The sequence below is a fragment of the Porites lutea genome, chromosome 4 (genome assembly GCF_958299795.1).
Source record: "Porites lutea chromosome 4, jaPorLute2.1, whole genome shotgun sequence".
Lineage (NCBI taxonomy): Eukaryota > Metazoa > Cnidaria > Anthozoa > Scleractinia > Poritidae > Porites > Porites lutea.
Window position 1 is genome coordinate 38,414,429 of NC_133204.1, and position 16,654 is coordinate 38,431,082.

Consider the following 16,654-nt stretch of genomic DNA (forward strand, 5'->3'; position numbering starts at 1 on the left):
TGGCTTTGGTAGCCTGAGTATCAGGCCTTCCTAAGGGACTAGGGGAGAGGAGATTTGAGGTGGGGGAGGGGGGAGGGGGAGAAGAGAAAGGAGGTTTCTCTCCTTCAGCTCTCTCCCTTTTTCGCTTCCATCTTGCCCCTTTTCCCCAGAAACGCCTGATACTCAGGCTATGGCTTTGGGCGCCCCCAAAAAAAGCCAGGGAAAAGCGCCCTGGGGACGAGGTTGCAAAGCGTCGTGTATGACTTCAAACCCTTGTTGCGTGACACTGCGGTGACACAACTCACCTACTCAGCACTGTTTTTCAAATACAACACACCCGGAATTAGTGAGATGACAAGGTCACGTTTAACCGTTCAACTTCTTGAATATTTTTCAAAATGGTGACCAAAAATGTGAGAACAACGCTGTAAATATAGCTTTTAAAAGCGGAAAGATGTATTAAATTTGTAATAGAATTAAATATGATCGCTCTAAGCTGATCTTGCTAGAATCGATAAAAACTACGTAAAAACTAATACAGTGTGCAGAACACATTGTTAACATAATATCTACATATCCGATTATCTTAGAATGGAGCTTTTCTTATAAAAAATAAACTTAAATAAAAACTGTGGGAAAAACGATAAACAAAACTACAATAAACACAAACTCGCCCGACTTACAACCCTGGTCAAAACGTCTTAAGATACTTGAGAAAATTAGGCACAAAGACGCACTTTGCTAAATTAACTCATATTCTACCTCTTAAAAAAGCTTGGGGATGTTGCTATAAGGGGCTATTTCTGCTGTCCCCCTCTCCCCCAAGCAGTGTTGATTGTGTTGAATTAAAACTTGAATACATAACGTCAACACTGCACCGAGGGGGAAGGGGGAGGGAAGATGCCTCAATTTGACGAGCTATCGCGTTAGTGGCTCAAGAATTTTGACCAGGGTTGTAGTCCCTAGGCCTCACTATTGCGCGCGGCGAAAGCGTTTCAGGTCACGTGGTCCAACAGCTGCAACTTCGATTCGATAGCTCAGTTGGATGATGAGATTGAAGGATAAGGAGCAGAATCAATCTTATTACTAGCAGGACTATGAATATTCTGCTGACTTTTCAAAACCGGTCGGCAAAAGTCAATCCCGCAAATATCCACAAGAGTAAAAAAAGAAAACATAACTTTCTGCTGCTTACAAGATCGACAACATCTTGAATTTCAAAAAGCAACGCACGCATGCGCGTTCTGTTTTTGTCTAGGCGTTTCCCGCCCGTTCGCTTCGGATACGTCACCGAAGTGAATTGACCCAGAGGGACTAGGAAAACGCCGTACAGGGACTAGGCAAAAACTCGCCAATGTCTCATCCGTGGGCTAGTGTCACAAGATAGATACCAGTTCACGGGCTAGAAAAACTGAACACATGAGATCGAGGTAAAATGTACCAGCCAGCCAGCCAGTCTATAAGATGGTGCCCAACCCGTGAAATCACATGGCATCAGAACGCTACCCGCGCGATTTACCGCGGGACTCGAAAAGTAAGCGTTTTCCTTCGTCAAACGCAATTTTGAAAACGAGTAAGACTGAGTCGTTTTTCTTGTGGAGCTGAGTATGCGTTGTATCTTGAATTGCCACTTGACACGACTTGCTTCTGATACTCGCTCAGAGGGGGATTCTCGTATGTTTTTTTTAGTGGGGAGAAGGGTTGGGGATTTAGGGAGAAGTGGCTACAATCTTGGACATAATGCACTAATCAGCGGAAAGCCCAGCACCTCCCCCCCCCACCCCTACCCAGGGAATGCGGCGCAATAGCGGGACATTTTAGCGATTTTAGACTTTCACTTCACAGGGGTCCCAGACTTACAACAGCCCTACTGGAGGCCAAATTATAAGGTTTTGTCTGGGAATTTATCGTAAGATCGGTAAAACTAACAGGTGTTAAAGCATACATTCCTCATAAAGAGTTGTGTCTGTGTCGTTTTGTTATTGTTTCCTGCCCTATAAACGCCATTTTAGCAAGTTTTAATGTTTTGGTTTCTCAGCTGGCGGGAAACAGTAGGAAAACAACGCAGACAAAACTCTTTATGAGGTACTGTAAAATTCCAAAAATAAGCCCCTCCATTTATAAGCCCGTCCAAATATAAGCCCCCCAAACCGGTTACGCAAAAAACCCTCCGTTAAATCGCTCCTCTAAATATAAGCCCCCCGGGGGCTTGTACTTGGAAAATTGCCGTCCATCACAAAGTAAAACAAAGCAAAAACGGTAAATTTAATCCTAACTGTAAGGCTAGCCCAATCGATTTTGAAACGCAAATTTCCCTCCGTAGATAAGCCGTCCGAATATAAGCCCCTCCAAAAATAAGCCCCTCAAAAAGGACCTTTGAAAAGTATAAGCCCCGGGGCTTATTTTCGGAATTTACGGTATGTATACTTTGATAGCTGTTTATGCACCTTTTAACCGTTTTATCGATCTTACGATAAATTCCTATGCAAATCCTTATAATTTGGCTTCCAGTAGACTGTTGTGAGTCTGGGTTTCCTGTGGTCGGTTTTGCACAGTGTGCGGGGTTTTCGATAGTATTAGACACAAGTATCAGCGCCTGAACGGAGACCATTAGCAAGGCTTAACAGAAGCAGTAAATCATAATCTTTATTCTTAGACGAAATGACATGAATATTGTTCTGGGTCAGGGCGTATACTTCTGGAGGGCTCACGTAACTATAATCACTTGGAGAGATCTTGAAGTTTGGACTGCCAATTCTGTAACTCAAGATAGATTATCATTCAATTTTACAATTGAGGCTATGTGAGAAGTGAACAGCACTGTTGACTTTACTATTTGTAAAAGTCCAATTCGAGGAAAAAAGTATTGTATTGCCCCGTGTGCTGGGAACAAAAGTGACGTTTTGACGCACGAAATTGTTCCGCACAGTGGGGAATTTGCTTCAGTAGAAGGCAGGCCTGGTGTAATGCCCCACTATTCCCCGGGTATAGAGGTGCGGGGCTTTCCACTGACTACTGCATAATACACTGAGAATCAATAGCGCCCATCTCTTGGTCTTCATTACCGTGCGAGCAGAGGCGCGAAAGATTTCACAAATGCTAAAGGACATGCCGGCCGGAAAGAAACCTCTGCGCTTACAGGGTAACTCTCCTTGGACGGGGATGGGAAAATGGTACGCCCGACTTCATCCGCGATTTTGGGCGGGGTGGTGGTGGTAGTGGTGGTGGGGGGTGGGGGGGGGGGTTCTTCCCCTATTTTTTGGTTCCAGATTGTAACCATTAGGCCCGGTAAAAAGCCCACCCCTTTCCTGAAAAAAAAAGTTAATTACAGAAAATAACTGCAGTTACTTTGGACGGGTGTTTTACATCGATGGCTTCAGCTGCTCATGAAAAGAAAAGTAATAACAGCCAAGTGAGGTACGATAATTTAATCTTTATTTATGCCGGAAGCCCATTTTATGCATAATTTCATAGCCGCGAATGGGGCAGAACCGCCTCGACTTCCCAGCCATCGGCCCTAGACTGCGAGCAGTCTCGTTTTCAGCGAGACCGACTAAATTCAGCTCGACCGTCTAAAAAAGTGAAACCGGCCCCTCTTAAAAACCCTGAATCTATCTCTGTAACTGGTGGTAGCAGAAAGAATGCCTCGGGTAAGCTCTTAGGATGTGAGCAAGGCGGTAGAAACAAATAATTAAATTTGAGGAATTACTCAAAGATGAACGTTGTAATGCCGGCCCAAAGGCCAAACTTGAATCACCACATAATTGAGCGTTTCCTTTGCCTTCCTGATCACAACATGAGATCACGATCCTAAATCCAGTTCACGCTAACAATGAGTTCACCAAGATCTGCCAAGGAAGGATAATGGAACACTCAATGATATCTCATTCTTTCTTTTTCCTATTTTATACTTCTGTGTACTTTTTATATATTCATATATTTTATTTATATTTCTATTCAATCAGGAGCCACTATAGGCCATTTGCACTAAGAGGCATGTGACATCGTTTTTATGAAAATGAAAGTTATATGATTTTGCCTTCGAAAAACGATTAGTGGGTCATATCTTAAACAAAATAATGGTGATTTGGTTTTTGAAACCCGCACCATTTTCTTAAAATGAATAATTTCGTAAATGGTCACGTGACCAAAATGTGATTTTTAAAATTATGAATTACCTCTCTCTGAACACAAATTTTGCACTTAAACTTCAAGGAAAATGTTGAAAAGATGATGTCATAACGCTTACAGCACATCTGAGCGTAACTATGAAACGCTGAACGAGATACAAGCAAGAAGTAGTTTTGGCCGCCATGTTGGAGGGCAAGAGCATGCCCTCCAACATGGCGGCCAATATAAATCATACTACTTTGCTGAAAAATCAAAGTGCCATAAAATATTTCCCATAAATGCGTTTCCTCTCAAATTTCGGGTGTAAGATACTTTTTGTATGCTCTAACCATTTTTGGCATCAGCAAGATTCCAACTCATTGTTTAAAGGAAGCATTGGTCACGTGACCTCTTAGTGCAAGTGGCCTATTATCGAACGATTCGATACACATCAAGTACCTCTCAGTGACGTATACAGGGGAGGAGTCTCAGTTGTGGTCAGTGAGGGGCCAGTCCTTCGACTAACACTAGCCAGTCTGTTTCAGGTTCTGAGATAGTCCGTCCAGAGCAGCGGAATAAAACGGGACGAAACTGGGGAGAGGAAGGGTGTGTTTTTCTCTCTCCCTTCCTTTTTCCCGCCATATTTTCACCTGCCTTTCACTTACGCGTCACGCCTTCTATCTAAGAACCTGTAACAGGCTAACTTAACACAGGACCGCAATACTGAGGAAGACTTATTTGAGTTCTTCATTCCTTGCGTAGCCCGCGAGCAGGCTGATCTGCGCAAGTTCGGGGAAACGTTTGGCGGCGGAGCCCTCATCGCGCGAGGAAACTCGCACGCCGAGTGAGCCTGACCGCAGGCTAATCCTTGTGAGTGTCTTGTGATCCAGCCAGTCTTTACTCAAATTCTGGATTAGCCACTGAAGGCAAAATTATTGAGTAGCGCCGTTTATTTTATCTGAATTTTCTTCTGAGTGTTGTTACTTTTTTCCATTTGTTTGATTTCGCCTCCCGACGACATGATGAACAGACCAGGAAACTTAGCCAAAGACCATTGTTAGGCCGCCTATCATTGTGCGTTGTATCATATCAAATGCCTTTGATATTTCGCTGATATTTGCATGCGCATAGTTCGCGGATCGTCTTATGTAGAATTGAATAAAAATACTTTCGTGCTCCCAGAGGTACATTTAAAGCATGTTTCTTTCATTTACCATTTTGATAACGTTGCCGATGGAAAAAGTGACGTGCCAACCTGGTACAAAGCTGACTTTGAAGCAAGACCAACACCCAAGGAAATCTGGGAACTAGCAGATCATGTGATCTGTTTAAGCCAATAGCAGAACAAATAGCACACACGTTTTACCTTGCATTGGTCTCCATGAACAGGAAGTTTGGGATCTTCATCACAGTGAAAATTTGTCTTCTTGTAGAGTTTTTTACGGCATAATAGCTTACAGAGGGGATGGCATTAAAAAGGATCAATAAGGTAAGGATCAAGGGTATAACAGAGCCGTTTTTTCGAAGGTTTGAAGGTATTTAGTGAACGGTTTGCTACACGGTAACTCTTGCGACGAAAGCTGTATGGATGGGCCGGCCAAGGTGCCATTTTTTTCGTTGTGGTTGTCAAGAGTATTTTAGCTCTCTGTAAACTTTGGATATCTCTTTATTAGTTAATCTTTTAAATTTTCAAATTGATTTTTCATCTTTATTTTGATATTTCAGGAACTTCAAGATCTTGGAAGGGATCCGCCAGCACAGTGTTCAGCCGGACCGGTTGGCGAGGACTGTAAGCGAAATATGAATATGTTGTATTTGATTGAGTTCAAAGAAAACCTTTTGTAGTCAAACTAATCTTGCCTTTACATGTAACTTTGCTCATTAGTTTTGATGTTTAAATATGACTGTTTTATCCAGACTGATTATTTGTATGCTTTGCTCATAAAAATGCCTTTTCTTTTTCTCCTTTGACATCGCGTGTACTTTGAAGTATTTCATTGGCAAGCGACTATCATGGGGCCGGTAAGGAATGCTTACTTGTTTTAAAACTGAAAATTCACAGAAACATTCTTAATAAATTGTTTCATAATGCTATTGCACAAAGTTGGTGTTAATTTCTGTGTTTCGTTGTTTCCTCGCGAACAGCCCGACAGCCCTTACCAAGGTGGTGTATTCTTCCTTACGATACACTTTCCAACAGATTATCCATTCAAACCTCCAAAGGTAGGCGCCTAAAATATTAGTTTAGACTAACATTTATGCTGTTAAGATTATTCTGTAACCTCTGTTGTGTTGTGGGCAAAGTACAGCAGAGTATAAGAGGTGTAAAAAGTAGTGAATCTATCACGTACGTGAACTTCTACTCTGTGTTTCAGCCTACTGTTCTTCCGGTTTCCACTTAACTGCGATCGATCCTTTGCTTTGTGTTTGTCTCATTCAACTCCATAAATGTGAAAAAAGTGCTTTGATAAGCATAACTGCTTCTTCATTTTGTGTAGCAGTCGGTAAGTGTCAAACGTTCGTTTTGTTTCAACGTGAGACACGTTTCAAAGACTGTACTTACTAGTTTTCGTAATGTACACATTTCGTGGTCCCCTCAGGAATATAGCCAGTATTGATTTGCTTTTTGTTGATTAGTGAGCTGGCCTTCCTTATTATAATCGACGCAAACCGTTTATACTAAGGTTTCAAAATGTTATAATGAAATGATCATACACCAGTGGTATCATCAGTGATATTGCTCAATCGATCTTTTCAAGGCTAGTTTTCTAACTGACTTTTGCATAGACACAACACGGCGAAACGTAAAAAGTTGTCGAAGCCATTGTGGTGAAGTAATGTCCTCTATAAAATAAAGGAATTGTACAATGTTATCAGATGTTTGATGTCAGCTTTGCTGTTGCATAAGTTGTAATTTTTACTTAGAAAATTTGCTCTGCCATCTCGATTAGTATTCTATCACTGAATTGAGTAATTTATTGAAATTTTCTTGGACATGCTGTCTATGATTTGCATTCATTGGCATTCATGTACCATGTTAAGCATTGTTGGTTTGGTAGTTCAAAAAGGGAATATACAACTTTTTTTGCTCTGCCATTGCAAAACAAGTCGCTCAAATAAAGACATCGTCTTGTGTAACACCCCCTGAAGTGTGTCTCCCAATGCTCATGTTGCATTAATCTTTATGTGACACAAAAGTATTGCAAACCATGTTCATGCCAGGAGGTGATGCACTGGGCAATTTTACTTGGAACTTGTGTCACAATCAAATGGTGAGACAAGTAACAGTAGAATAATGGCCCACATTGTAGTGTGACAGGAACTAAAAGCTAAAAGTGCTATTGGTTTTATTAATGCTTATCCAGTGCAAAGTATAAAGAGGCTTTTTTTTACCATAATACTGTTTGTTTTCCTTCAAAAATTTTGTATAATTATTTTCAATTTTTCTTGGAACTTGCAATCGCCCCTAAGAGAAATTGTACGAGTAATTATGCAAAATTTTGAAATGAAAACAAAGGGTATTATGGTATTTTTGTAAAAGGTTACCCTTCGGGTAAGCAAGTCTTCAGTTTTACTTGCCTGGTTCATTTTCTTGCTTTCCTACTACGTTGATTGAGGATTCCTCTGATCAGCTTTTGTCAAGACCACGACCAATTTTGTCACAGTCACAGCTACTATTTTTGGTGAAGTTTGAAAGGAAAATATTGCATTAAAATTGGAGAAACTGACTGACAATACATAGGCTTAATGTACTGCAGCGTGAAAAAAATACGATGAGTTTATAAACCACGTGGACCATGCAATAATATGACCTGGGAAGAATTTGATCAGTTCTCACCAGTTTATGAGTTCCTCTGCCCTTTTTCTACCTTTCCAAGACAAAAATGATCTTCATTTCATCAACACTTGACTGAGTAATGGAAAAGTTTTCTTTGAAATACTTAGAAATGATTGTCTGGATGTTTATGATCAGTAGCTCTTAGCACCCAGGTATTCCAACATTAACACTTTCGAGTCCACTCCACTGACTTTCAGGAAGAAACCCTTGTCACGAATTATTAAGTAAAATTGAGTCACTGGATAGAACTTAAGTTGCATGTGCCTTTTTTCCATGTAGTTTACTGGTAATTTCTGCATTGTACACTTACAGTGCGTGTATGTAGTGGAATATTTTTAAAAATTGATGGAAATACCTTGCTTTCGATTGCTTCTTAGAGTAACGCACCTTTGGCAGTCATCATCACCTTTACTTTCATTTCAGTCGAAGTTGCAGGCACTTATATTGCAAACAGAAATGGTCGGTTATTTAAAAGAAGTCTAACTTAGACCACTGTTTAAGAAATCTTTGGACTTCTGGATCTCTTCTTTAGCAGGGCTCGAAATTGCGACTGATCAGTCGCCAATGCGACTAACATTTTCTCCTTGACGACTAAAAATTCTAGTTTAGTCGCCAAAGTGGCGACCAGATCTCATGTTATCCTGCTTTGCTTTTTCATCATAAAAAATGTGCCAAATCGCATAAACAAAGCCAGTTTACCTCCAAATTTATACCGACTTCTATCCACGATATTTTCAAATCTGATGGATCGCACGATACTGTGCAGGGCTTCTGATAGGTCGCGGAAAAAAAGTCAAATTTCGCGGGATTTCAGGGGCAAATTCACAGAAAAATCGACCGATTTCGCAGGAATTTTCGGGGCAAACTTAGCCGAAAATCAGTTGGTCAAAAAAGGCCGATTTTGTGGTTATTTTCAGGGAAAACTTCGTTTGAGATCTATCGGTTTTGTGCTGACCAGACCAGTGTTTGTAATATTTTTCTATAGAGGTCATCATTTGCTCTTTCATCAACAATACGCTCTAGAACTGAACCAATAGCAAAGCCTTTAACATCATGGCTAGTGCCCAGTTTTTCGCAACATAATCTACGCCTAGTAGTTTCGGAGTTTCGGGACGTTTGCACGTTTCAGTGACGAAGTTTCAAAACAAATTTACAAGTTTACGGCAAGTAAATAACCCCAATAGCTGAGAAAAGTTTCAAATATGTTGTACAGACATGTATTTGATAAGATTTCTAGCAAATTTCGCAGTATTTTGCGTGTTTTTGTGATTTTCGCGGCCTTGCGACGGCGTCAAATATCAGAAGCCCAGACTATGAGCAGCGTCATTTACATTATACAAACTGGCGACTAAAAATTTGCATCTGGCGACTATATTTCTCTAGTTGGTCGCCAAAAGGTGACCTGAGAATTTTTTTGAATTTTGAGGCCTGTTTAGTGGGTCAATTTAAGAAGTTAGATGCTTTTCTAGTCTACACCATATGCTTTAATGCAACTGTTCACAATAAATGGTGCTTAGATGAAAGAGTTAGGCAAAGAGCCAAACTGAAAATGACTTAGAGCGCGTTTGTTTAAACCCTTGTTAAACTCCGTTTAAATAACCAGCCCAAAATGTTTTGTTCATTCTAGGAACAATGGCACAAAAATGAAGTAATTTCTTTTTCACAAGCTTTCTTGAACCCATTAAAGGTGGCAGCTTGTCCTTTCCCTTGCCTGTTGGACAAGCTAGCCAGGAAAGTAACTTGCCTAAGGCCAAAAACTGCTTGTCCTGAAATTGGGGAAATTCCTCTCATATAAAGGTTCAACCAAGCTTAAAAGTGGAGCTTCTTTTGAATACTAACCATTCATTGAAAGCAATAAACTTGATAGAGTGATTTTCGTATGACGTTAAAATGAAAATGCGCAAAAACAAAACACAAACAACAAATGAATGGAAATAGAGCGATTTGATTCGTTTATTGAACAGGTCAAACGCGCGTGGCTTTTGGTTGGTTAAGCGAACGCTCGGGTGAAAAAACTTCATGCCCGAGAACTTTCTAGAAAACAATCAATACTTCGCTTTGAGATCATACTGCAACACGATTGGCCAATTGAACAATTCCTTCTCCATATTAGGGTTTTCTTTGGCAGGAAAATGAAGAGTCCATGTTTTAATCTTTTCATCCATTGGCTGATAAAACAAATAACCAACACTTACAGGAGCTATTTTTCAAGGTCATATGATAATCGCTGATAACAATAAATGCATGTAGAAATGCACCAGTCTTATTGTTTCATGGCATCCTACTGAAGAATGGTTATGATGTTTGCCGTCTGTTCCCTTGCTAATGTACTTATACCCTTGTACCCTTGCTGTCTCATTGACAGAAATTCCATACTGATGATGTAAATCAATGTTTATGTAATTAATCTGTTAGTCATTGGATTCCAGATGCAAATTTGTTCAATGTTATGTTTCTGCTGGTCGATTTTGGTAAAGTTTTGTGTTCATCTGCGAACGAGCTCCAGCAAAGCTCAAATGCTTCTTCTAGAGGGAAATATAGTCCACAAATATCAACTGTTTTGTTATTATTAGATTCATTGCGTTTACATTTGACCTTTGTGGCCTCATCTTTTGTCTGTCATTCGTAAACTATGGCTAAAATAATATAACTACTACGTCAACCAATCAGAGCTCCTGACCAGATTCCAGACATTACGTCATCAGTATGGAATTTCTGTCGCTGAGACGTAGACATCTCTACTGGTGAAAAATCCCAAGTGTTGAGGAGCGAGGACACTCCATGACATGTTTTAGCTAATAGGGTGATCAAAGAAGAATGCAAATTTATTAAATAAATCTTAGTTCTTGAAAACTGTTATTTGTCCTTAAAAAATCCTTGAAATTTGTTTGTCTAAAGTTGTACATGTATGAACCATACATTGTTAACTTTGTTCAGTCACTTCTTCCTGTGAGGCCTTGTTACAGCTGTAAGGCACCTCTTTGGTCTGAAGTCGATTTCCTCAGGATTTTTGTTGATACAGCTTGAAAGAATGAGGTCATTGACCAGCATTCTTTAGCTCATAAGGTGTCCGAGGCAGTGCTTAATTGTGGGAGACAAGAGGAGACAGCAATCCTAATCCTAGCCAGCAATTGTTTGAACTTCCAAGAATGAACAGAATGCACAGAATGCAGTTTGATCATTCAATCACTCATAATCTGATCAGCCTTGTTTTGACTATCTGTCACGTTAAACATATGCAAAGCGCAGCAATGGAGAAAAGCGTTTTGACCTTCGATCATTGTCGCCTGCACTCCATAACCTTTGGTTATTACTAGTACTGTAAAGTTTTAGAAATTTTCCTTTTGTATAGAGTAGTCTTGAGTGAAAATGATATTTGAAATGATTTGTGTTATTTCTTCCTTAATTTTAGGTTTCATTTACTACCAAAATATATCATCCTAACATAAACAGTAATGGAAGTATTTGTCTTGACATTCTGCGATCACAGTGGAGTCCTGCACTAACAATTTCTAAAGGTATGTTACACATTTACCCTTATTAGGGCTGCAATGGTACATTTTCCCATGGTACACATACAAATTGCACTCTAAGGGCCAGGATACAGTATATGAGGAAATATAGCCTGCATGGCTGGCAGTTTTTTGTAAGTAAGAGATTCAGCAATGCGAAAGCTGAAACGAGGACGAAAAAAAAAAAAACGATTGAGGAGGATGTGAGGGGAGAAGGCAGTGAAATATTAAGCTAGTGTCCCTTTCCTTTTCCGGGTCAAAATAATCGGACAAATTTAACTTTTTGTTTTAAAATAGATATTTTCTTATTCCTTTTCATTCAAATTGCCTGTTAAACAACATTTAAGTGTTTTTTTTTCTTTTGAAACCTGGTAAACAATGTAAATTAACCCTGGTAAAAAATGTAAATTAATCGCATAATTTATCACATAATAGTTCTATCTTATCACACAATCTACCCTAAAAATATCGCACAATTTCTGATTTTTTATCACACTCTATCAGATGGCCTGTACAACTGACATATAAGTGAGCACGAATTGTTTGACACCTTGTTCTTAACCTTGAAAGTTGAGAAGCGTGTGAAAGAGGGATGGTTTGCTTTTTTTATTTGTTTTCACCACAAGTGGCCTTAGAAGGGCTAAAATCAAAGGTTTTGTAGGGAATAGTTGAGACAGTGATTTCACAAACTCATCAATGAAGCATTTTCATTCTATACACTGTAATATTGACATTTGCTTTATCTGTTTTAAGCCACATTGAAAATCTGTTTTGTGGGTTTTACTCTTAAATATGGCTGTTTTTCGGCTTTAGTGTCCTGTTGGGGCGATAGCTTTTCCTTTTAAGAATGTTCTGTTTTTGGTTTATGATAAGAAAAGTAGTTTTTCAGTTTCTGTTGTTTGCTTACAAGTTCTGCTGTTTGGTTTGTTTAAACATTGGTTACAAGGACAGATACTCCTGTTGTTGGCCAGCATGATTCACATTTTTACGGTGCAACAAACTCAACCAGGGCCACCGTTAACACCAATTTAAGAATTGTTCTGATTCTTGAATGCCATTCATTCTTAAATAAACCAGTAATGTCATGCCAGATTGTTAGGAATGTGACCTGTGATTTGCTTAGTAATATTGGGTGGCACTGCTTGAGTTTGGTGCACTGTATGGAAGTCTCTATCACGAGCCATATAACAACAACAACAACAATAACAACAAGCTTTACTTGCATGACTATAATAGATAAAGACAAAAGCTATTTATGCTATCCTTGTGATTTCACAAACAAGTGCTCCACTATGTTGCAGTGAAACCTGGTTAAATGTATAATGAAGAGCCAAGGGACTGACAAAATTAATTTGTTTGCTAAAAGAAGGTTTTGCTATGTCAAGGTTTTTTCTATATATCTTACTATTACTGGGGTAAAGAGAATTGTTATACCGAGGACTTCATTATTTAGAAGTTCCATCGTACTAGAAAAGTATAATGTTATTTTTTCCTTTTCTCGTTTAGTTCTTTTGTCAATATGTTCATTGCTTACTGATCCAAATCCTGATGATCCATTGGTGCCAGACATAGCACGCATTTATAAGACAGACAGGGACAAATATGGGGAGACAGCAAAGGAATGGACCCGGAAATATGCCATGTGAACATCTAAGGACTAAAACTGATATTTTTTCTTTGGCAAGGCTCTGTGAAGTCTTGCAACTCTTTAAGACTATGTAAAAGGTAATTTCCAGTGTTGTCATTCTGTAAGGTTAAGTTCCTTTTATGTGCTGTGATTGAGTGGTTATACTTGTTGTTAACATCTGCCTTAATGAAGATTTGAAAGAGCACTTATTGTACTGAATGTATAGTTAGCTGTTTTTCCTCTTTTGTTGTAAAAGTGCCTGAAATCCAATTCAGATCTTGATTAATGTAGGCCTAAATGATTGCTCTTAATGTGCTGTCGTGTTAATGATTGTTTTTACTTTTGTGTTGTTGTATATATACATATAAATGCAGTTGCTGGTAAATATGTCATCACTTTCAATCTCTTCTTCAACATGCAAATTCTCCTTAAATCACTTCTTTTGAGAGTGTTGTTTGCCAGTTGTTTAAAATAATTTTCAAGTATACATTTGTATATCACAAGCACTTGTTTCGTTGATAGCATTAGTCAAATAATTAGATCAATATTTAAGGAGAGTTTAGATGTTGTCATCATATGAAGGTTGTAATTGCTTAAACCTACTTTTTTACTATCACAGTTTTGTATCAGTTATGCGGTTTGCATGTTGTCCAACAGAGACATGACTAATGTCTAAAGAGGCAGTGGTGTAGTTTGTTACTGGCAGTTGATGGGTGAAATACCATCCCTAAGAAAACTCTCGCTGTTCATAATGTTTAACTGTAATAATACTGAAGATTCCTGCAAGTGCAATACATAAGTATTGAGCAATTACTAAATTGTCTTTTTGTCGTGTGGAAATACATTTGTATTGTATAAACAGATAATTTAGCAATTGACTTTGCAGCCTTAGATTTTGCTTCCTTTGTACTGTACTGGGTAAGGGCTTGTGGCTACCTAGCCTGCGTAGCTAGCAGGATTAGCAGGAAAGTGCTGTAGTTTTTTGGTGGTAGCGCCATGTGAAGATTGGGAGCAAGTTGGTTAGCTCTGCAGCCAAGAAAACACCTTGGGCACACAATCCCCCCAGCTATGCAGGCTAGTGGCTACCTTCTGATCCCTCTGGCATAAGTGCTAGTAATATAGTTACTTTTACCATCTAAGAGAAATACCACGTGCCCGGCTTAAAGAGAAAAACGGTGTTATGAAGTTAGCTACATCATGTGGTGTCGAGTAAGAAAATAAAAGAAATCTGTGAGGATAGGAAACTTATTAAGTTCCAACTTGTTGGTTTAAGCATTAAATTATGTATTCTTTTACACAGCATGTTGTAACTTCTTTTTCATTGATTTTGTAGTTTTTTTAGCAATGGGTTAATGGTTGTAGTCCACTCATCCAGTGCTTTACATCTTTTTCCTCAGTAAAAGTCAGTAACCCTTAATTAAAACCCCAATATCCACATGGAGATTCTCCAGAGTCCCCATAAGAATAAGTCGAGAGAATTTGATGAAAGCTCAAAGCATTTTTGCTTTGTTGATCATTTCATTAGTTATCTAACCTTTGATCTTTGCGATGTGTGGAGATTGTTGGGAGAAAATTGATGTTGGTCACTTCTGGGACTTAAAGGGTTCAATGGGGTTTTCTTTCTCAGTTGGTGCCTTTAAAAGGGTTAGTTGTATACAGGACTGTCTATATCTTGTCAGAAGAAGAAAACCCTCTCCAACCAGTTACCACAATCAATGTGAAAAAGACTCCTTAATCACAGTGGTAACAACAGCGTCCCCTGCACCCCTACCTGGTAGGGTCGTAATGGTCACAGGGATCATACTTTTCAGGGAAACTGCCCACCTACCCCTCCCCTAAGCCAACATTTTGCCCTACGTGAGAAGTAAATGTTAATGTCGGCATTGGGGAGGGTTAGGTTGGGCAGTTTCACAAAACAAGTTTGGTGTTAACCAACTAGAGACTCTTGGTGAACATGGTTTTATGGGGAGGGTACACTTCCCGATTCTTTCAAATTTGACAGCACTGTCCCCATGTTAGTGTCCTATTACATCCCTCTTTTCTCTTTCAAACAACCATCTTCTTACAACAACCGGTTACCGTTTTGAAGAGAGGTTGCAGTGCCTGATCTAGTCTCCTTCGCAGCCGTTATTAGGGGCGTCACTCGTCACGCAACGCGTGACGAGTGACGACCCTAATAACAGCTGCGAAGGAGACTATGCCTGATCCAGACCCTGAGATAAGGGGGAGGGGACCAGTCGTCCAGACCCTTAGATAAATTGGGGGCCCGGTCCCCCTCCAAAATTTTTTTCGGCCCTTCGGATCCAAAAAACATTACGTCTAAATTAAAAAAGCTCCCTTGTAATAACTCCTATAAGCAATACAAACTGTACCTTTTAAATACCCAAGGAGTACGTTACTCGTAGTTTTATGTATATGTTTACGCCAGTTAGTTGCACGTGTGAATGACCAACTGGAAAAACTAACTCCTTTGGTCACGGCGCACATTTCACCTTTGATGAGTTATGTATTTTGTTGTAGTGTAACGTTTGTAGTAATCTCTTGAAAAGGTGCAAAAAAATAAAAAAATCTGAAATCTGAATCTAATCTGATATACACGTAACGAGCCAGGGCGGGGGTGGGAGCTACTTGGGTCAATTTTTCTGGGTATGCGTCGATGGCCTCCCAGAACCCCTACCCCATTATAGTCTACTGTGTGAACAATTATAGACCCCATCTTAGCTATTTGTGACCCCATTCTACAAACTCTTATGAAAATGTAACCCTACTATATAGTCAATTCAGTCGTAAAAATGCGACCCCATCCAGCAGCATATCCCCATTAGCTTATTACTAGTAGCCTTGGAATGCAGAGGTCCACTCACTCGACGGTTGACACCGACTGGTTCTTTCTTGTCGGATCTCTAATGTAGAGATGCTAGAGCTATACGTCACTTGAGAGGAAATTAAAAAACAAAACTGAATGCAAAGCTGGCAATACAGTAAAGGGCTGATTTATTTGAGGCCAGTATTTCCTCCCAAGACGAAGCTTTTGGCACAAAGTGTCCGTCTTACAGAAGTATAGAGTCAAGTAAAGGGAAAGGCAGGGATGGACCAACTATTGGTGTCCGTTTCATAGAGGTGTCTGTTAAGAGAGAGTCGACTGTATAACGGCCGTTATAGTAGTTTCTATCAATGTAGCTCTGACCCTAAGGAAGGCTAATTTTGTAAGCCGATATATTGGCCTTTAATGAATAAATCAGCCCTATTCTGTTGCCAGCTGATTGCATTCAGTTTTGTTCCTATCAAGGAAGTACCCTCCTCGGGGTAGCCTCCCATGAGAACGTCTGCGCAAGAGGCTATCCCCCCCGGGGGGGGAGTGTAAGTGGACCCTACTTCTAAAGAAAATCGTCAAAAGTAGCAGTCCATAATAACAGCAAAATTTTTCACTGGAAGCGATTTTCTTCATTAGGCGTGTCCACTTTCAATGGGACTGTGAGTGTGTCCCATTTACCGGTATGTGAAATGTTTTAATAGATTCCCTATCCCTAACTTTAGGTCTTCTAAAGGGTAGTTTAGGGTAGGGAATCTGTTAGAGCATTTCACAAC

At 39.7% G+C, this 16,654-nt stretch overlaps 1 protein-coding gene across 1 annotated transcript; it reads left to right on the plus strand.

Moving 5' to 3' along the window:
- The first annotated feature begins 5,421 nt into the window (after positions 1-5,421).
- On the plus strand, positions 5,422-14,365 carry LOC140933515 (ubiquitin-conjugating enzyme E2-17 kDa). The gene is made up of 6 exons (XM_073383099.1): positions 5,422-5,578; positions 5,815-5,878; positions 6,080-6,111; positions 6,235-6,312; positions 11,340-11,445; positions 12,946-14,365. The coding sequence occupies exons 1-6, from the start codon at positions 5,555-5,557 to the stop codon at positions 13,083-13,085; spliced, it is 444 nt and encodes a 147-aa protein (XP_073239200.1). The 5' UTR covers positions 5,422-5,554; the 3' UTR covers positions 13,086-14,365.
- Positions 14,366-16,654: the final 2,289 nt, after the last annotated feature.

Bases quoted from the DNA above. Each gene is read 5' to 3' on its own strand.
- LOC140933515 (XM_073383099.1), top strand. From the start codon at position 5,555: ATGGCATTAAAAAGGATCAATAAG. The intron at 6,112-6,234 runs GTAAGGAATGCT...CCTCGCGAACAG, and splicing joins AAGCGACTATCATGGGGCCG to CCCGACAGCCCTTACCAAGG. The intron at 6,313-11,339 runs GTAGGCGCCTAA...CCTTAATTTTAG, and splicing joins ATCCATTCAAACCTCCAAAG to GTTTCATTTACTACCAAAAT.